Here is a 21,554-nt window from a genome sequence, read left to right on the forward strand (position 1 = left end):
TGGAAGCAAGCGGGTAGCGAACAGGCAAACAGAAGTCGTACTTGTATAATGAAAAATAAAACGGAAGCAGGTGAACAAAACACAGTAAGCTACAAACATCAACTGAATATAGCTTACCGCTACGCTGCAAAGACAAGGTACGACACGACAGGAGCGATAACACATCACAAGAGCGACTAGACGTGACATCGACAAGACAATACAATGATCCAGCCACTGACACAAGACAAAGCAGGTACAAATAGGAGCAGGCTGATTGGCAACAGGTGTGGCCAGGTGCCAATCAGCCGCAGCTGAGGAGGAACACAGCACTCAGGGAACAAGACAGGAAGCTGACAAAATAAGAGGACTAGACAGGAACTAACGACAGGACATACTAAACACAGAGGAAACAGACAAATGCAGAGGAAAAAACTAAAACATAGACAAACTGTCAGGGGAAAGCCTGACAATAGTGTTTCAATAAAGCTGCATCCGGGTAGCAGTCAGCTTTGTAAAACTTAATGCTCATCCTCTTTGTGTTCGGGCTCAAAAATACAAGGTTCTGGATCATAATTTTTTTTCTAAAAGTCTGCTTGATTAGCTTTGTTGTTTATGGGGAAGAGATCCGTCGTTAGTTTTGCTACATCACACGATCACGTGACTGGCTTCCTCATTATCTCACGAAATGGCTCAGGAATCTCAGTGAGATTGATACTATTTTGATCATATTTTTTTTTATTCACTAACTTTGGACATTGATTGATTGATTGATTGAAACTTTTATTAGTAGATTGCACAGTACAGTACATATTCCGTACAATTGACCATTAAATGGTAACACCCGAATAAGTTTTTCAACTTGTCCACATTAATCCATTAATGGTACAAATATATACTATCAGCATATACAGTCATCATACAAGTTAATCATCAGAGTACATACATTTAATTATTTACACTATGTACAATTATATATTATTACCTATTTTATTTAATCAGGGGCACATTTAATCTAGCTGAAGTCCGTTCAGGTGTTTATCAAAGTGCGGCTATCAATCCCGGTTTTTCGAAAATTTTAAGTTGAAAATGGTAATATTAACTATCAAGCGTTTTACCACAGTGATCATTAATACCGTTTATTGCAGGGGTGTCCAAACTTTTTCCACTGAGGGCCGCAGAAAAATTAAAGCATGTGGGGGCCATTTTTATACTTTTCATTTTCAAACCATAACAAAGAATATGGATTTTTTAAATTTATTGTACCTTTAGGGGTCTCAGTCATTAAAATGTTAAAAATAATTCAAATTATTGTTATTTCTATTTTTATTTAACGATTACAGCAAATCTCTGTATCAACTTCAAGTTGAATTAAAGTAATAAAAAATAATAAAAAAAAGGTTTTATGGCTTTTCTGTCAAAAACAACTTTGTTTTTTAATAGTAAAAAAAAAAAAAGTAATTAGAGCCCTAAAAGATCAATAATGCAGGACACAATTGATTTTAATTCTTTAATATTTTAGAGTAATCACAGTGAAAAGCTAAATGAAAAACCACTAAATATATTTGGGATCCAAAATGTGCCCCACTCTTAAAGTTAAACATTTTTATTAGGTTTTTCTTTTACTTTCAACAGTTAAGTTACGAGATCAACTTCAGATACATCTGTCGATTTTACGTTTGAACTATTATTTTGTTTGTTTTATGCACTTTTTTTTTAAAGAAAACTTTGATGTTTTTATATGGCAACTACACAATATATGCAATATGTACCACATACAACATTTTAAAGTGAAATATATGAAGTATTTGGAGCCTTGAAAATAATTCATTATAACATGGATTTTTTTGTCCTTGTTTTTTTTTTGAGCAATGACAAAAAAAGAAAAATAAAGAAAAACAAAAGAAAAAAAACTGTTTGCATAGCAGCTTTGTGTCAACATTGCAACTTTTTCTCCCTAGATTTCACCTCATTCCACTTTTTTTATTGTTCTTTTTTATTTTTGCAATAGCATTTCCAGAATGTGTGGCGGACCGGAAAACAATTAGCTGCGGGCCGCAAATGGCCCCCGGGCCGCACTTTGGACACACCTGGTTTATTGTTACATCCCTAGTGGCCATCAAGCAAAATGTATTTGCAGAGGCATGGGTGAGACTTTTTTGCTTTGATTATCAGGCGCGATCTCCAATGAGCAATTAGAATAGAATAGAATGGAATATATCTTTATTGTCATTGTACATCAGGGGTCACCAACCTTTTTGAAACCAAGAGCTACTTCTTGGTTACTGAGTAATGCGAAGGGGTACCAGTTTGATTCACACCTAAATAAATTGTCAGAAATAGCCAATTTGGTCAATTTACCTTTAATAAATAAATCTACATATATATAGATTAAAAAAAAGGGTATTTCTGTCCGTCATTCCGTCGTACCTTTTTTTTCCTTTTACAGAAGGTTTTTTTGTAGAGAATAAATGATGAAAAAAAACACTTAATTGAACGGTTTAAAAGAGGAGAAAACACAAAAAAAATTAAAATTAAAATTTGAAACAGTTTATCTTCAATTTCGACTCTTTAAAATTCAAAATTCCCTGCTTAGGCTGCTCCCCCCGCGACCCGACCTCGGATAAGCGGAAGATGATGGATGGATGGATGGAAAATTCAACCGAAAAAATTAAGAGAAAAACTAGCTAATTCGAATCTTTTTGAAAAAAAATTTAAAGAAATAAATTATGGAACGTCATTAGTAATTTTTTCCTGATTAAGATTAATTTCAGAATTTTGATGACATGTTTTAAATAGGTTAAAATCCAATTTGCACTTTGTTATAATGTATAACAAATTGGACCAAGCTAAATTTCTAACAAAGACAATTCATTATTTCTTCTAGATTTTCCAGAACAACATTTTTAAAAGAAATTCAAAAGACTTTGAAATAAGATTTAAATTTGATTCTAAGGATTTTCTAGATTTGCCAGAATATATATTTTTTAATTTTAATCGTAATAAGTGTGAAGAAATATTTCACAAATATTCTTCGTCGAAAAAACAGAAGCTAGAATGACGAATTTAATTAAATGTATTTATTATTCTTTACAATAAAAAAATCAATTTACTTGAACACTGATTTAAATTGTCAGGAAAGAAGAGGAAGGAATTTAAAAGGTAAAAAGGTATATGTGTTTAAAAATCCTAAAATCATTTTTAAGGTTGTATTTTTTCTCTAAAATTGTCTTTCTGATAGTTATAAGAAGCAAAGTAAAAAAAATAAATGAACTTATTTAAACAAGTGAGGACCAAGTCTTTAAAATATTTTCTTGGATTTTTAAATTCTAATTGCGTTTTGTCTCTCTTAGAATCAAAAATGTCGAGCAAAGCAAGACCAGCTTGCTAGTAAATGAATAAAATTCTAAAAATACAGGCAGCTCATTGGTAAGTGCTGCTATTTGAGCTATTTTTAGAATAGGCCAGAGGGCTACTCATCTGGTTCTTACGGGCTACCTGGTGCCCGCGGGCACCGCGTTGGTGACCCCTGTTGTACATTGTGCAACGAAATTGTATGCAAACTAATTTAGTGCAAAATCATACATAAGGACATATATAAATAGATAAAAATACATAAAATACATAATAATACCAAGCATGCAGCTCATATGCAAAGTCATTATTGTTATCTTGTGTTCAGCGACACTATTGTTTTTAAAGCAGTTTGTCCGGCATTTTATTGTCCTGTATATCCTGCCTGGGGGCATCAGTTCAAAAAGTTTATGTCCAGGGTGAGATGGGTCCTTTATGATGTTTTGGGCCTTTTTGAGTCACCTGGCACTGTACAGTTCATCTAGGGAGGGGACAGAGCAGCAAGTCTTGTGTCCATGCATCCATTTCTACCTCTTGTTCCTCTCGGGGGTGCTGGAGCCTACCATAACTGCAGTTGGGCGGAAGGCGGGTACATCCTGGACAAGTCCAATTCTAGTGTACATATTGTAAATAATAATAGGTAATTAAATTGCATTTGAGTATCCTTTAACAGTAAATAAGGCAACTGCAGTTGATAATGATATGCCATGGCAGTGGTTCTCAACCTTTTTTCAGTGATGTACCCCCTGTGAACATTTTTTTAATTCAAGTACCCCCTAATCAGAGCAAAGCATGTTTGGTTGAAAAAAAGAGATAAAGAAGTAAAATACAGCTTTATGTCATCAGTTTGTGATTTATTAAATTGTATGACAGTGCGAAATATTGGTCATTTGTAGTGGTCTTCCTTGAACTAAAACCTTGTTGAAAAATAAACAAGTGATTCAATTATAAATAAAGATTTCTACACATAAAAGTAATCATCAACTTAATGTGCCCTCTTTGGGGATCATAATAGAGATCCATCTGGATTAATCAATGTAGTTCTAAACATTTCTTCACAAAAAAAGAAATATTTAACATCAATATTTATAGAACATGTCCACAAAAAATCCAGCTGTCAACACTGAATATTGCATTGTTGCATTTCTTTTCACAGTTTATGAACTTACGTTCACATTTAGTTTAAGTATTATTCAATAAATATATTTATAAAGGATTCGCCTTCCGCCCGATTGTAGCTGAGATAGGCGCCAGTGCCCCCCGCGACCCCGAAAGGGAATAAGCGGTAGAAAATGGATGGATGGGTGGATTTTTGAATTGTTGCTATTTTTAGAATATTTTTAAAAAATCTCACGTACCCCTTGGCATACCTTAAAGCAGTGGTCCCCAACCTTTTTGTAGCTGCGGACCGGTCAACGCTTGATAATTTGTCCCGCGGCCCGGCGGGGGACCTTTTTTTTTTTTCTCTCTTTCCCCTTGTCATGAAAAAGGGAGGTTTTTGTCATAAAAAAATATAATTTTTTTTTGGGTGGGTGCACTAATTGTAAGTGTATCTTGTGTTTTTTTTTGTTGTTTAAATAAAAATTTAAAAACATGTTTTTTGTTTGTTTGTTTTTTTATTAAAAAATAATTAAAATTAATTAAAAATTCTTCTGTGGCCCGGTGCCAATCGAGCCATGGCCCAGGAACGGGCCGCGGCCCGGTGGTTGGGGACCACTGCCTTAAAGTACCCCCAGGGGTACTCGTACCCCCATTTGAAAACCACCGTGCTATGGCATATCGTTACATGTCTACCTTTTAAACTGTGAATAATTATCTTTGCAAACTGTTGGTGGCAGTTGTACTAATTGAATAAAAAAATGTTAGCAATGAATTTAACGCGGTCACACAACAACCATTATCTTTTCTCTCAGATGGTGACGTCAAACTGATGACAGCGGTGAGGAGATCGTGACAATTCCGAGGTTTCGTGGAGGCGCCAGTCACCAACCAGGAAAAGTGGGCGGTCCTAAGGCTGAGCTCTACCGGCGGAGGAGGCGTAGGTGGGTGTTGGATTATCCCAAATAATCACTCATGCAATCACGAAGGTACAACTTCAGCGAACCTCAAGAGGACAACATATTGGAATCCAACGGTATTTACAATCGGGACGTTAATTTTCATGTCGTACGAGTCCGGATGACTATGGTCGTGCAGTTTCTTTCAAGTTGAATAGGAAATTCCCTGTCTATAATGTGACAGCTGTCGTCGCGTTTGCGTTACTTCGCCGAAATAGTCGCCTCAATCACGTCGGCGAACACATGACATGGCGACTTTTTACTTTGCTTTAACTTTTATTCTGGTGGCGGCGTTTTGGAGTGTCGGCGGCGAACCCCGGACATTGTCTTCTCCCGCCACGCCGTTAAACGCAACATCATCAGCAGCCGTCATCCGCAAGGACGACCAGAGCGACAACGACAATGCCACCCACGCAGCCGTCGGAACCCGAATGTCGACACTCATGACGCATCTGCCCACTCTCAAAGTGGTCGTCATTCTCACCTGCGTGTTGACAGCTGCTCTCATCACCTGCCTGCTCGTCAAAGTGGTCAGGTAAGCTAGAACACATGGTCAATAATCGATGTCTCTTTTCTTCTCATTATTATTATTATTATTATTATGTTGTTCCTCCTTTCTCGTTTGTGTGAAGCCCCAGATTCATAGCAGATGAATCAATTACAAGCATGTGATAGTGTTGACTCCATGTGATCTTATTGGGGCGAAGATGAAATGTCAGGGTCTATTCATAATATGTCATCAAGCTTAATGAATCATAACATGACTTAGCATATTTCTGCTATTTTTATCTACCGCAGTGGTTCGCAACCTTTTTTCAGTGATGTACCCCCTGTGAACATTTTTATAATTCAAGTACCCCCTAATCAGAGCAAAGCATTTTTGGTTGAAAAAAAGAGATAATGTAAAATACAGCACTGTGTCATCAGTTTCTGATTTATTTAATTGTATAGCAGTGCAAAATATTACTCATTTGTAGTGGTCTTTCTTGAACTATTTTGAAAAAAAGATATGAAAATAACTAAAAACTTGTTGAAAAATAAACAAGTGATTCAATTATATATAAAGATTTCTACACATAGAAGTAATCAACTTAAAGTGCCCTCTTTGGGGATTGTAATAGGGATCCATCTGGATTCATGAACTTAATTCTAAACATTTTCACAAAAAAAGAAATGTTTAACATCAATATGTATGGAACATGTCCTCAAAAAAATCTAGCTGTCAACACTGAAAATTGCATTGTTGCATTTCTTTTCACAGTTTATGAACTTACGTTCATATTTTAAGTATTATTAAAAAAATATATTTATAAAGGATTTTTTTAATTGTTGCTATTTTTAGAATATTTTTTAAAAATCGCACGTACCTCTTGGCATACCTTCAAGTACCCCCAGGGGTACGCGTACCCCCATTTGAGAACCACTGGTCTACCGTATTTCCTTGAATTGCCGCTGGGGCGCTAATTCATTTAAAACCTCTTCTCACTCCTGCGCTTAACAAAGGCATGTGGTAAAAGTAAGCATGCGCTAATTATTTGAAAACCTCTTCTCACTCCGGCACTTACCAAAGGTATGCAGTAAAAATTAAAGTGTGATGTAAGCTTGGACCTTAAATCCTACTGAATAGCTCTTAATCGTCTTCCCTTTATGCGATTTCAAATTACCGGTATTGAAATCAGCCTCCTCCATTTTGAAAATGATGACAGGGGAAGTGTCACTCGTGACGTCACGAGTTTGACCATGCGGTAATACTAAGCAGGGTTTCCCACACATTCATTTATTTGTGGCGGCCCGCCACGAAAGAATTACGGCCGCCACAAATAAAAAAAATAGGAAAAAAAAATAAATATATATATATATATTTTTTTTTTTTTCCCCAGCTTTTGACTCGCTCGACCGCTCATAAAAGCAATGGGACTCTGTCTGTGAATGGAGCTTGTAGTTACATATTATATAAATATGTAAATATTATATAAATATGCACATAAAGTGTTGTAATTATATTCCAACTCCGCGTTCTTCTTGGTCATCGCCGCCGCCGCCTCCCCCCCAACCCCCCGCCCCCCGACTACACCACCACAAATCGATGCCTGACCTGTGGGAAACCCTGTACTAAGCATGCGCTAATTATTTTGGGAAGCGAGTTTGACCCGGCAGTAATTCAAGGCAGGTGCATACTATATGCCCTGCGGCAATTCAAGGCAATACGGTATGCATCTTTTTACTGAACATTGTAATCTTTTGCATGTAGTATTCAAAGCAGAACTGCCCTTTTTTTTGGAATGTTGCCTATCATTCACAATCTTTATGCACACATCTTTTTTAATGCATTCTAACTTATGAATAAATGCTAGCAAAAGTCAGCTAAAAAGGGAGCCAATGGGAGCCGCTCTGTTCCACCTATAAAGAGCTTTAAAAATGTCCAAAAAAGCCTCCATCCATGTTTTATATACAGTCAAGAAAATAAGTATTTGAACACCCTGCTATTTTGCAAGTTCTCCCACTTAGAAATCATGCAGGGGTCTGAAATTTTCACATTAGGTGCATGTCCACTGTATGAGAAATAACCTAAAAAGAAAAATCCAATAATCACAATCTATGATTTTTTTTAACAATTATTTTGTGTGATACAGCTGAAAATAAGTGTTTGAACACCAACATTAATATTTGGTAGAGTAGCCTTTGTTTGCAATTACAGAGGTCAAACGTTTCCTGTAGTTCTTCACCAGGTTTGCACAGACTGCAGGAGGGATTTTGGCCCACTCCTCCACACAGATCTTCTCTAGATCAGTCAGCTTTCTGGGCTGTCGCTTAGTAACAAAGACTTTCAGCTCCATCCAAAGATTTTCATTTGGATTTAGGTCTGGAGAGCGGCTAGGCCACTCCAGAACCTTGATATGGTTCTTACAAAGCCACTTCTCGGTTTTCCTGGCTGTGTGCTTTGGGTCATTGTCATGTTGGAAGATCCAGCCACGACTCATCTTCAATGATCTGTCTGAGGGAAGAAGGTTTTTGGCCAAAATCTCACAATACGTGGCTGCAGTCATCCTCTCCTTAATACAGTACAGTCGTCCTGTCCCATGAGCAGAAAAACACCCCCAAAGCATGATGCTACCACTCCCATGCTTCACAGTAGGATGGTGTTCTTGGGATGGTACACATCATTCTTCTTCCTCCAAACACGCATAGTGGAAAAAGGTCTATTTTGGTCTAATCTGTCCACAAAACTTTCTCCCATGACTCCTCTGGATCATCCAAATGATCATTGGCAAACTTAAGACGGGCCTTAACATGTGCTGGTTTAAGCAGGGGAACCTTCCGTGCCATGCATGATTTCAAACCATGACGTCTTAGTGTATTACCAACAGTGACCATGGAAACAGTCGTTCCAGCTCTTTTCAGGTCAATGACCAAGTCCTGCCGTGTAGTCCTGGGCTGATTCCTCACCTTTCTTAGCATCATTGAGACCCCACAAGGGGATATCTTGCATGGGGCTTCACTCCAATTGAGATTGACCGTCATGTTTAGCTACTTCCATTTTCTTATGATTGCTCCAACAGTGGACCTTTTTTCACTAAGCTGCTTGGAAATTTCTACGTAGCCCTTTCCATCCTCGTGGAGTTGTACAATTTTGTCTCTGGTGTCTTTGGACAGCTCTTTGCTCTTAGCCATGCTGAATGTTTGGGTCTAATTGTATGGGGTGGACAGGTGTCTTTATGCAGCTAACGACTTTACACAGGTGCATCTGATTCAGGATAATACAGTGGAGTGGAGAAGGACTTTTAAAGGCGGACTAACAGGTCATTGAGGGTCAGAATTCTAGCTGATAGACTGGTATTCAAATACTTATTTTCAGCTGTATCACACAAATTAATTGTTAAAAAATCCTTGATTGTGATTTCTGGATTTTTCTTTTGAGTTTATCTCATGGAGTAGATAGACATGCACCTACCGTGAAAATTTCAGACCCCTCCATGATTTCTAAGTGGAAGAACTTGCAAAATAGCAGGGTGTTCGAATACTTATCTTGACTGTATGTGCTGTAAGTATTTGTCGTAACAGGCACAGTCATGATAACGTGATATTTACGTATTTTGCTCATTTTAAGTGTGTGGCGATGTATTATTTCACGGACACATCACAGCATTTGCTTTTCTTTCAACAATAACATCTATTAATCATGACAAGACTTCATTAGAGACAAAATAGACTACTTTGGGACCAATGATGATCCAGAACCATATATTTTTTAGCCCGAATATAAGGATGATGATTCACATGTTTTAGAAGTTGTTTGCTAAACCGATCCAGCTTCAGTGAACCACTAGCAATGGTAATATCGCTAAGTGCTAAACAAGAAATACAAACTATGAACTTAATAAAACAATAACTTTCTGCACAATGTCTGCTCTCACCAGGATGCCGACTGATGGAATGTTCATAGCTTCCCATTTAGATGAAGACTTAATCATAATCCTCACGCCAAAAAAAAGTGCCGCAAACAAGTGTTTTTTTGTGTCTGTCTCGCAATCTCAGAGTCAAAGTAGAATGTCAAAATTGACCAACTGCTCTTTTTATGACAATAATGTACTATGCAAGTGAGAGGCATTATTTATATTCTAAAATTAACTTTCACCAACTCATAGGCGATGCAGCTGCTCACCAGCTCAATATGTCAACATAGCAGTATTAGCTAGTGAGTGCTCTGTGATTACGGCACCACTAAAAGTTGTTTGTCTGCGTTAGCACTTGTAATGATGATATTGCAAATACTTGGTTAATATTCAGGTCACGAGATGTAAATGGTGCATTAACAGTTTTTGGATGTTTTTTTAATTTAAGGTTTTATGGGTGTAATAGTGTACTCCCTCAGCTGCATTGTTAGCCTCCTTGTACTTGCAGTATATTACAAATTAGAATGCCTTAAAAAAAGGAAAGTGTGTTCTTGTCCTACTAAAAATTGTAAACGATAGGTAAAATTCCCCCCAAAAAGTACAATTCCGCTTTCTAGTAGTCATGAGGTAGTTTTTGTTCCGCGCAATCATTTGTAACTAACCCTGTTTGTTTGTTTTTTGTGGTGAGATCTGGGAGAAGAATCCGGAAAACCCGAAAGTATGACATTATCACGACACCAGCTGAGAGAGTAGAGATGGCCCCGCTCAACGACGAGAATGACGACGAAGACGATTCCACTCTATTTGATGTCAATTACAGGTTTGTTCTGAACAAATGAGCACATTATTTACATCAAATAATTAATCAGCAATGTAAAAATCCCCGAAACATACAATTAATTACAAGTGTTGTTGGCGTTGTTCGTTGGTATTGCTATACATACGTCCTTGTATAGATAATCTGTTTCAGTTGTCAAACATCGCTGGAAAAAAACACAATTAAATATTTTAAGAAATTGTGATTGCCACACAAGCATAAAACTAAGTTAAATTGCTGTGAAACCTAAAAACAACAACCATGGTTAAGGATGGTCCTACTGAAGGCGAAGCTAATCTGTACAGACTCTTTTCCGTATTGTCTGTTTCCTTATTTTCCCCCATACTGGTTTAAATGTAAAGCGCTTTGTGTCTTTAGAGAAAAGTGCTATATAAATATAATTCACTTTACAATTCATTTCTCTCTCTACCCTCTGCCTCATACACTGCCAGTCTGTTGTTTCCCTTGCCTCTGTAGCCAAAGCGCTTGCTCATCGTAGACCTTCTTGGTATGGGTAGTGCCTTGAGATATAGGACAGGATGGATTGTATTTATCCCACAATAGGAAAATATTTTGTTGCAGTGCAGAAACAAAAAGTCCACCAAAATTAATTAAAGAAAAAAAAAAAACACAGAGGAAAACAGAAAAGGACATACAATAAAAGAGCACAGACCTGATGCAACCAGCTACCACTTCAGCGACACCATTTCTACATTCAGCTACAAAAATAAAACAACAAAACAAAAAATTAGCAATAAATAACATGTTGCCTACACACGATTGCACCGTGCATAAACAACAAAACTAAAAACATAATTTCCACATCCACATACATACCGTGGCCTTTGCAGTGCTCCACACCATCGTCTGCTGGGGAAAGGAGCAGCACGGCTAGGGACCGCTACGGACTCAAAAAAGCGACCAAGAGAGCCGACTCAGTTCTAGGTTGCCCACTAGCTCTTGGCCAATGTCCAGGCCTCGCGAATGAGCGACAATTTGCCAAGGGATACCGAAGTGGAGACTGTCGTTGCCTCCGCATCTCTTCCGGTCTCTCCACATGCGCAGAGATCCAGCAGCTGGTCTCCGGTGCAAACAAGGCCATTGCCAAAAGGCTACCCCGGCAGATCCAAAACGTCACAAAAAAGCATCGCAGAAGTCACGTCATGCAACTGCCACCTTTTGTTGTGCAGTCCCAAAAGTCAAAAATCACATTAAAACTAGGGGGAAACCTCAAGAAGACAAAATGAGGATACACAAGAGCTCAGAGCTCTCCAACCAGCAGCCTTCATAGTGACGCCATCTTGGAAAAATAAATGCACTTGTATCCTCCGCTGTTGCAGAGGTGTAGTGTACAGTTTGAACATCTGTCACTAGGACCACAATAGCAGCACAAAACATAAACATAAAACAAAGATGATGGGGAGAAGACGCAGTCGAAGTGGGGGCGCGTAAATAAGACCGCCCACAAAATGCCGCATGCTGATGAGACTATCAGTAAGCAGTTTGAAGATGGTCTGTAAAACATAATCAATGCAAAATGTCAAACAAAGACTGCCATTTTGTTTTGTAAACCAAAAGGGCGTGTTTTAAATGTGGGGGGGAAAAAATCATAATATGACCCCCTTGAGCTACTGGTTAAACCAGGGGTGGGGACCCTTTGCTGATTGGGCCATACACAGTGCTGTACAGCAGTGGTTCTCAACCTTTTTTCAGTGATGTACCCCCTGTGAATATTTTTTTTATTCAAGTACCCCCTAATCAGAGCAACACATTTTTGGTTTAAAATCAAAGATAAAGAAGGAAAATAAAGCTCTATGTCATCAGTTTCTGATTTATTAAATTGTATAACAGTGTAAATTATTGCTCGTTTGTAGTGGTCTTTCTTGAACTATTTGGGGAAGAAAAGATATAAAAATAACTAAAAACTTGTTGAAAAATAAACAAGTGATTCAGTTATACATAAAGATTTCTACACATAGAAGTAATCATCAACTTAAAGTGCCCTCTTTGGGGATTGTAATAGAGATCCATCTGGATTCATGAACTTAATTATAAACATTTCTCCACAAAAAAGAAACCTTTATCATCAATATTTATGGAACATGTCCATAAAAATATCTAGCTGTCAACACTGAATATTGCATTGTTGTATTTTTTTGTTCACAGTTTATGAACTTACATTCATATTTTGTTAAAGCATTATTCAATAAATATATTTATAAAGGATTTTTGAATTGTTGCTATTTTTAGAATATATAAAAAAAATCTCACGTACCCCTTGGCATACCTTCAAGTACCCCCAGGGGTACACGTACCCCCAGTTGAGAAGCACTGCTGTACAGCATCCTATCTAGCCAGCCATACTATTAAAATGAACAAACAGAGAAAAACATTTTATTTTTGTACATTAAGTATGGCCCTTTTAATTTATTTACTATGGATTTCCTTCCTTCCAGGTTGCAAGAAGTTTTATTAACCTCAATTTGCTAAAGTGACGACTGACTTTGTTTTGACCGCGAGAGTGGACGCACTTAAGTGGATATTTTCAAACCCAGTAAATGTCTAGATAGACAATAGTACATGTTGTAAAGAAACAGCGATGTTGACACAAGGTTTCACCCTTCCGTCCTTTCAATTGTTCGCTTCCTTGAGGGGAGCTACGGCGTCCTGTTATTTACCTGCCATCCACTAAGCTACTGTAGCACTTGCATGCTTCTACCTTAAGGTATATAAATAAAGCCAGTAACAGCCGTTTTGTCTTTGCAGGTGAATCCACCATGGACCAATATTTGTCCACCTGGATCAACTAAATGGACGTCAGCTTATTTTATGTCCACCGAGTCTTCCAGGGACATTAACCAGCATCAACCACAGTAGTTTCCTAAGTAGCTTCCTCAAATGCCACTCGCCTGTCAGGCTAGTTGGGGATGAATCACAACAAAATGTTGAACTTCTTGTTGTCGACTTGTACTCGATGGGTGTTCTTTTTAATAGAGCCACTGCATGGCATCACATGCAAGAATTGTGCAAGCCCTTAATTTGAACTTTCATACCAAATGTCTATTAACAAGTATTTTGTGAATATATACTGTCTAAGGCTCTCTGTTACAACAGATGGGGTCGGCCTATATTTTTTTACTATGCGTTATATATTTCTAATTTTCTGTCACGTCGACTGCAGCTTACATGTGTAAAAAAAAAAAAAAAAAAGCTATAATCTGTTTGCTATGAACGTGATTTATCTTATTTAAGGAATGTTATGACAACTCAAAGACGTCATGTCTTGTTTGATTTTAAACACTGAACATTGTCACAACAGTTGGTCGTTTTAATGTAAGGGTGGTTCAAGTAAGGATAGGATAGGATACTTTATTTATTGCAGAGGGACAAGCGGTAGAAAATGGATGGACAGCGCAGATAAAAAAAGTCCACAAAAAAAAGAGGGAAACAAAAAAGGACATACAAGACATTAAAAGCCCAGAGCTGATGCAACCAGCAGCCTCTTCAGCGGCGCCCTTTATACATACAGCTACAAAAGTAAAACGCAAGGTTAAGTTATGTGCTTGTTTTGAGCATTAATGAGGCCCATTGTCTCAATCATAAAGCACACAACAGATGTGTTTCCCACAAAAACCAACCAAAACTAAGAGTTACGTTAAAAAAAAAAGGAGGGACAATAAACCAAAAGCGTAGGTTTTGCAAAGATCTTTTAATAATGAATATTTGTTTTCATTCAAACTATCACTCGCATTGTTCCTGTATACATCCAACTCCAAATGCATCATTTTATGTTTAGTTTTGAATATACATACAGGATAGAATGTGTAAGTTTGTGAATGGTGTTTAACATTCTTTGTTGGTATATGTTATGATGCATTTGATAACAGCGTACACAGTTCCTGTTTATTCCAGTATTGTATCATTGTGAAATGTATAATTTATTGTACATGCAGATAACCCTGTTCTGGTGAAACTGGAAAAAAACCCTGTTCATCTAGTGAAATCTATACTGTATTTCCATTTGAACAAAATCACCTGTATGCCTATGTTTAATTCCTCTAGTAAAATATTTTCCTTGTAATTATGTGAGTTATTTGAATAGCGCAGCCAATTTACTTAAGCCTCTTCATGATAAAATTATGGAAGTTAACTCGCAAAAGCTTTTTTGGACACTGATTTTATATAACTGAAAATATTTGCGTTTGAATTTTGCAATCTGAATTTTTTACATCAAATGACGCCGACAATTGCATTGAATAAAAAGCTAAGTAAAGTTTGTGTGTTTAGAAAATCTGTAAAATTTTGTGTGTAAAATAAAACAATTGCGCGCTAAAATTCAGTGCAACTCAAGACCCACCTCTGATAAATTAAGACAGAAGCGATCGATCTTGTCTTAGAGCCAGCCAATGAAACCTTAAGTTTGAAGTCACATGAAATGGGTCTCAATTTTTATACTAAATTTTAAAACATTGTATTTTGACAAATTGCATTTTTGAACACAAATTTGTATTTATTGAAACGGTCATCATAAATTGTCAAAAAAATTCACTCCACAAAATTCAAACGCAAAAAATTAAGTTACATGAAGCCAGTGTAAAAAAAAAAAAAAAGGCTTTTGTAAGGAAGACACAAACTAACCTCCATACAGAAGACTTTGAAATGTATTTCTGCTTGATTTCCAATTGTTTCCAGCGTGCAGCCACAAAGGTCTCTTCAGTTTCCATGTTTCTGAAAATAATAAAAAGCTTTTTGCTCCAAGACCTTGTTTTTTTGGCTCACAAAATACATTCATCTTGTCGTAACAGCACAATTTAAAAGTCAATTAACAAGATACATTCATTATCAAGCATTGTGTTTTAAGAAAAGCAAAGCATGCATAATGTTTTGCTGTAATTAGGACAAAGCGATAGAAGATGGATGGAATTAGGACAATATGGAGAGAAAAAAAGCAACAGTAAGTCACTAAGAGTACTGTAGTTTTCCACAAAGAGTCATTCATCAGCCTCAGACTGTTGACGTCCTTTGAACAAGGTTCATGTCTATTCCTAACTTAATAGGCGGCGCTTTGAGGCAATGTGGGACTCAACAGGCCCACCCTGTGACAACACTTCCATACTACGTACTCGTCACATGACAGGAGGTTCGCCAGAGGCTTCAGCATTAATTGAATATTTTACTAACATTTATGCACACATATTACCTTGCAAAATGAGCTAAGAAAGTGCTTTACTTGAAGAGAACCTACAAATGAAAGCTAACCCTAAGATAATAAAAAATCGATACAACTCAATTATATCCATCCATCATGGATGGATGGAACTTCATTATAATTAAGCTTAATTCTTACAGTGACAGCTACATACAAGAAGTTTATGTTCTTCCACGTCCTTTTTTGGACTGCAAGTTTCAAGTAAGAATCAGAAATACTAATTTCTAAACATATAAAAGCAGTGTTAGAACGACACTGAAAAGGGGAAATAAATGTCAGGAGTCGTAATTTTACGTCATAGTGTAGCAAAACAAATTTTAAAAATGTACTTTTGGGAATTTATTCTTGTAATATTGACTTATTGCTCACTAAAAAATACACATTTATTCTTGTCATATTTTGACTATATTGTAATATTAACACGTTTGTATTTAATTTAAAAAAGAAATCTCACAAACATTTTTCTTTAATATGATATTTTCAAAAATAGATGCGTATATTTTTAGGAGTTTGTTAGTCGGATTTGAGTTTTTAGGTTTCCTTTCATTTTGGAAAATCAAAACATTTTGCTTTTTTTTCTACTGTACCAAAAATAAAGCGTAATTGGGGCATACTATATAATATTCTGACTTATCTTCGATGAAAACAAATGTAAGATTAAAAAAAACATTTTTGCAAAATCACACCTTTATTACCATAATACTATGACTTTTTCCTCATAATATATTACATTATTTTAAAACAACTTTATTCTATTAAAACAAACTATTTTCCTCAAAGCTCATTCCTATTAGAGCTACACAATATGATATGAGGAATGATAACGCCATACATATATCGGCATTAAAAAATTGTACAAATTACTAAAGAGGTGAGATTATTTGTACTGTGCTATAAAGTGGGTCATGGTGAGCAAGTGAAGCGCTACTTTTTTTTACTATTTGCATTGCTGTAATCGGCCAGTCGTACACTCCCCCTGAGCTCATTGTAAACAAACATGGCGTCGATTGTGTGGGACATCTTCACTCTTTTTGAGAAAAACTCTCCGCGTGCTATTTGAATCAAATGTTCCGCAAACATTCCGCCACGAGGGAAAAAAACATTTAGCTTCAACACATCAAACCTTATCAGCCATCTGAAACACCAGTATCGCTTTTGAAAGCTGGCGTTTGAAAAGTGCAAAAAGTTTGAGACGACCCGCGGGCTCAAGAGATCTGTGAGAACGTTGGACAACCAGCCCTTTGCCATCGTTTGAGATACTAACTTTTGTCAGGACAAATCATAAGTCTTTCGCACCTTCAGGTGTGCACAAATTACACTTAAATCTGAATTAAAAGAAATTATAGATATAAATGAGTTATCGGTCTTAAGAAGTAGTAAGTATCAGTATCGGTGTGAAGAAAAAAACATGCATCCCTAAAAACTATGTTTTCATGTAATATTTCAAAAGTATTACTGTATGATTATTTACCCCAAAGAAATGCAAAAAAAAAGTATAAAAAAAAAAAAAATTCTAGTAATGATTTATTAATGTACAATATATTAGTATTTGTGTAAAATTGCTACTTTTTTCTTGCTCAATTATTGTATTCTTTTTTTAACCTTATCACTATGGTTCCCTTTATAGATTACTTGTATAAATATTGTATATTGCTTATAATAGCCACAATATCCACATACTTATTAGTTAAAGGAGCTGTTTGCAACTTGCTCAAAGTTACATTTTTCAAACCAACAAAATATAACAAGGACAACAGCAGCTAACTTATGTTACCATTAGTGGTTTAACGGAAGATATATAATTATGTGTCTATAATTTTCACAATTACTGTTATAGGTATGTAACAATATGAACATTTCATATCACGCTTATCATTATAGCGTATTGTTGAATTTGCTCAAACAGTACTTATGCACGCTGATATTTTTTGACCAATTTATTTTTTTCAATAACTATAATGGACAAACTTAGAAATAACCCTATTTTACATGTTTTGTGTTTCTTTCTACAAACCCCGTTTCCATATGAGTTGGGAAATTGTGTTAGATGTAAATATAAACGGAATACAATGATTTGCAAATTATTTTCAACCCATACTCAGTTGAATATACTACAAAGACAACATATTTGATGTTCAAACTGATAAACATTTTTTTTTTTTAGCAAATAATCATTAACTTAAGAATTTGATGCCAGCAAAACGTGACAAAGAAGTTGGGAAATGTGGCAATAAATACTGATAAAGTTGAGCAATGCTCATCAAACACTTATATGGAACATCCCACAGGTGTGCAGGCTAATTGGGAACAGGTGGGTGCCATGATTGGGTATAAAAGCAGCTTCCATGAAATGCCAAGTAATTCACAAACAAGGATGGGGCGAGGGTTACCACTTTGTAAGCAAATTTTCGAACAGTTTTAGAACAACATTTCTCAACAAGCTATTGCAAAGATTAGGGTTTTTACCATCTACGGTCCGTAAAATCATCAAAAAGTTCAGAGAATCTGGAGAAATCACTGCACGTAAGCGATTATATTACGGACTTTTGATCCCTCAGGCGGTACTGCATCAAAAACCGACATCAGTGTGTAAAAGATATCACCACATGTGCTCAGGAACACTTCATAAAACCCCTGTCAGTAACTACAGTTGGTTGCTACATCTGTAAGTGCAAGTTAAAACTCTACTATGCAAAGCCAAACCCATTTATCAACTATATCCTGAAACGCCGCCGGCTTGGCTGGTCCCGAGCTCACCTAAGATGGACTGTTGCAAAGTGGAAAGGTGTTCTGTGGTCTGACGAGTCCACATTTCAGATTATATTTGGAAACAGAGGACGTGGTGTCCTCCGGAACAAAGAGAAAAATAACCATTCGGATTGTTATAGGCGCAAAGTTCAAAAGCCAGCATGTGTGATGGTATGGGGGTGTATTAGTGCCCAAGGCATGGGTAACTTACAGATCTGTGAAGGCCCCATTATTGCTGAAAGGTCCATACAGGTTTTGGAACAACATATGTTGTCATCCAAGCAACGTTATCATAGACGCCCCTGCTTATTTCAGCAAGACAAGTGTTACAACAGCGTGGCTTCGTAGTAAAAGAGTGCAGGTACCTTCCTGGACTGCCTGCAGTCCAGACCTGTCTCCCATCGAAAATGCGTGGCGCATTATGAAGCATAAAATACGACAGTGTTGATCGACTGAAGCTCTACATAAAACAAGAGTGGGAAAGAATTCCACTTTCAGAGCTTCAACAATTAGTTTTTTCAGTTCCCAAATGTTTATTGAGTGTTATTAAAAGAAAAGGTGATGTAACGCAGTGGTGAACATGTCCTTTCCCAACTACTTTGGCACGTGTTGTAGCCATGAAATTCTAAGTTAATTATCATTTGCACACAAAAAAAATAAAGTTTATGAGTTTGAACATCAAATATCTTGTCTCTGTAGTGCATACAATTGAATATGGGTTGAAAAGGATTTGCAAATCATTGTATTCCGTTTATATTTACATCTAACACAATTTCCCAACTCATATGGAAACGGGGTTTGTAGGCTTTTATTGTTTTAAATATCGTTTTTGTGCTGCAGCACTTTAAGTTATATTTAAATTAAAAGTGCCTAACAAATAAAATCTAGTATTTACTATCTATGGTGAAAGTTGTGTCCTACTTTGTTCAGCGGTGTTTGAATGCACCATAAAACATCTCAGTCTTTTATTTTTCTGAGTATAAAACAATCACTCTGTTTTAAGAGGGATTATATGTATATAAGTTTCGATTGGGGTATGTCAAATAGGGAAAGACGTTAATGTCTCCTATTTTAATTTTTAGCATGTAAGCTAGCAAGTTTGGCACGAGTTAAACAAAATGCAGTTAACAATAATTCAAGAAAAACAGCTAACAATTTGCCGTCGTGTTTGTGTTACAATAGGCTATGCATTTAAAAATAGCCAAAGTTATAGGCTAAACTTTGTTAAATTGCTTTTAGCTGACACCAATCAAAGCTAATTTGTGTCCATATGTGTTCCGTAGGGCGTGTTCAAGTCAAAAGAGGAAGGGATATAATGAAAGTTAGCACCCTCTAGGCAAACATCCCCTTTAAGAGTGTTTAGGGGAATTTATTTAAAGCACATTTGAGGACAACATCTTTTTTTACATTTCTAAGAATATAGACATTTTACACATTTATAAGAAATGACATTCTAACCTCCAGTAGAGGATGAGCTGGTGTTCTTGACTAACTATTGGCAACGTCTGTGCAAACAAGCCTGTGTGAACAGCTGCTACACTCCCACATTGTGTCCACTTCACGTCTCATGGGGCTCAGTACAATACTACATTCTGCCTTTTTTTACACTTCACCTCTTAGGTAAAAAAGACATGATCACATAATTTAATAACCCTGTGAAAGTTGGAATACCAATTTCGGCTATTCGATGTGTAGCCCAAAAAATAGCCACAATGAACTCTCCTTGCGGGAGCTAATTGTGCTGGCAACTTTTTACAAGGCAGACATTGAAAAATGCCAGTGCCTTTAAAGAAAATGCATGACTCCAAGTTGTATAAAGGAATGCTGTCAGTGCGGTTAGACCAGGAAGTGTTTCCATAGAGATATTCCACTTAGCTATTTGCTTTGCAGCTCCCAGTGTGAAGCCGCAGCGCCCCCCGTCGGTGCAGAGCGCTCAGTGTCCTGAACTCCAGAGGCATGGTGTGGGGACTGGAGCTAGAGGTGTACTCATATTTTAAAGCGTCGTAGTAGTGGTACTTTACCGCTTGGCCCTGCGGGTCGTGGGGGAATGGCCAGAAGCCGTAAAGATGGATTTCCTGACAGAAACGGGTAGCCATGGTGTACATCAGGAGACCCGTGGTGGGGCGCTTGATGTGGACGTTATTGGTCAGCCAGTACCTAAAGAGACAAAGATGTGATATTTAAAAATGATTAAATATAAAGTGTTAAGGCCTTCTTGCCTAACCCTGGGGGTACTTGAAGGTATGCCAAGGGGTATGTGAGATGTTTTTTTTAAAATAGCAACAAGTCAAAAATCCTTTATAAATATATTTATTGAATAATACTTCAAGAAAATATGAATGTAAGTTCATAAACTGAAAAAAAATACAACAATGCAATATTCAGTGTTGACAGCTAGATTTTTTTGTGGACATGTTCCATAAATATTGATGTTATAGATTTCTTTTTTTGTGAAGAAATGTTTAGAATTAAGTTCATGAATGCAGATGGATCTCTATTAAAATCCCTAAAGAGGGCACTTTAAGTTGATGATTACTTCTATGTGTAGAAATCTTTATTTATAGTTGAATCACTTGTTAATTTTTCAACAAGTTTTTAGGTATTTTTATATATATTTTTCCAAATAGTTCAAGAAAGACCACTACAAATGAGCAATATTTTGCACTGTTATACAATTTAATAAATCAGAAACTGATGACATAGTGCTGTATTTTACTTCTTTATCTCTTTTTTTCAACCAAAAATGCTTTGCTCTGATTAGGGGGTACTTGAATTAAAAAAATGTTCACAGGGGGTACATCACCGAAAAAAGGTTGAGAACCACTGGCCTAATGCACTCATCCAACCAAGCAACAGGTAGTGCAATAGACTAAATCCGACAAAGTTTTTTTGTAATAATTCAAACATATTATAGTATAATTATGTCTTTATTCTTATAATATTTAAACTCAAATTTTAATCACAATCACGGCTCCCAAAATAAAAACAAAGGTGAT

At 36.5% G+C, this 21,554-nt stretch overlaps 2 protein-coding genes and 1 long non-coding RNA gene across 7 annotated transcripts in view; 1 reads left to right on the forward strand and 2 right to left on the reverse strand.

The window, feature by feature from the left end:
- Positions 1 to 5,322: 5,322 nt before the first annotated feature.
- Positions 5,323 to 15,359, forward strand: fam174b (family with sequence similarity 174 member B). 2 transcript variants are annotated; one of them, XM_061894794.1, is made up of 3 exons: positions 5,334 to 5,925; positions 10,473 to 10,604; positions 13,368 to 15,359. In XM_061894794.1, the coding sequence occupies exons 1-3, from the start codon at positions 5,639 to 5,641 to the stop codon at positions 13,369 to 13,371; spliced, it is 423 nt and encodes a 140-aa protein (XP_061750778.1). In that variant the 5' UTR covers positions 5,334 to 5,638; the 3' UTR covers positions 13,372 to 15,359. The 2 variants fall into 2 exon arrangements, with proteins under 2 accessions (XP_061750777.1, XP_061750778.1); XM_061894793.1 differs by lacking the exon at positions 13,368 to 15,359 and having other exon boundaries at positions 5,323 to 5,925; positions 10,473 to 10,623.
- Positions 10,474 to 12,036, reverse strand: LOC133549411 (uncharacterized). The gene is made up of 2 exons (XR_009806080.1): positions 11,439 to 12,036; positions 10,474 to 11,320 (listed from the first exon to the last, which is right to left on the reverse strand). It is a non-coding gene; the product is annotated as an uncharacterized LOC133549411 (long non-coding RNA).
- st8sia2 (ST8 alpha-N-acetyl-neuraminide alpha-2,8-sialyltransferase 2) overlaps positions 14,292 to 21,554 on the reverse strand; it is a 42,600-nt gene continuing 35,337 nt past the window's right edge. For 3 of the 4 annotated variants that reach the window (XM_061894791.1, XM_061894790.1, XM_061894789.1), the window contains one exon: positions 14,292 to 20,715. In XM_061894791.1, the coding sequence (XP_061750775.1) occupies positions 20,430 to 20,715 (286 nt within the window). In that variant the 3' untranslated portion in view covers positions 14,292 to 20,429. The remainder of the gene's footprint in view (positions 20,716 to 21,554) is intronic. The other variant, XM_061894792.1, reaches the window with a different exon arrangement.

The sequence above is a fragment of the Nerophis ophidion genome, linkage group LG03 (genome assembly GCF_033978795.1).
Source record: "Nerophis ophidion isolate RoL-2023_Sa linkage group LG03, RoL_Noph_v1.0, whole genome shotgun sequence".
NCBI lineage: Eukaryota > Metazoa > Chordata > Actinopteri > Syngnathiformes > Syngnathidae > Nerophis > Nerophis ophidion.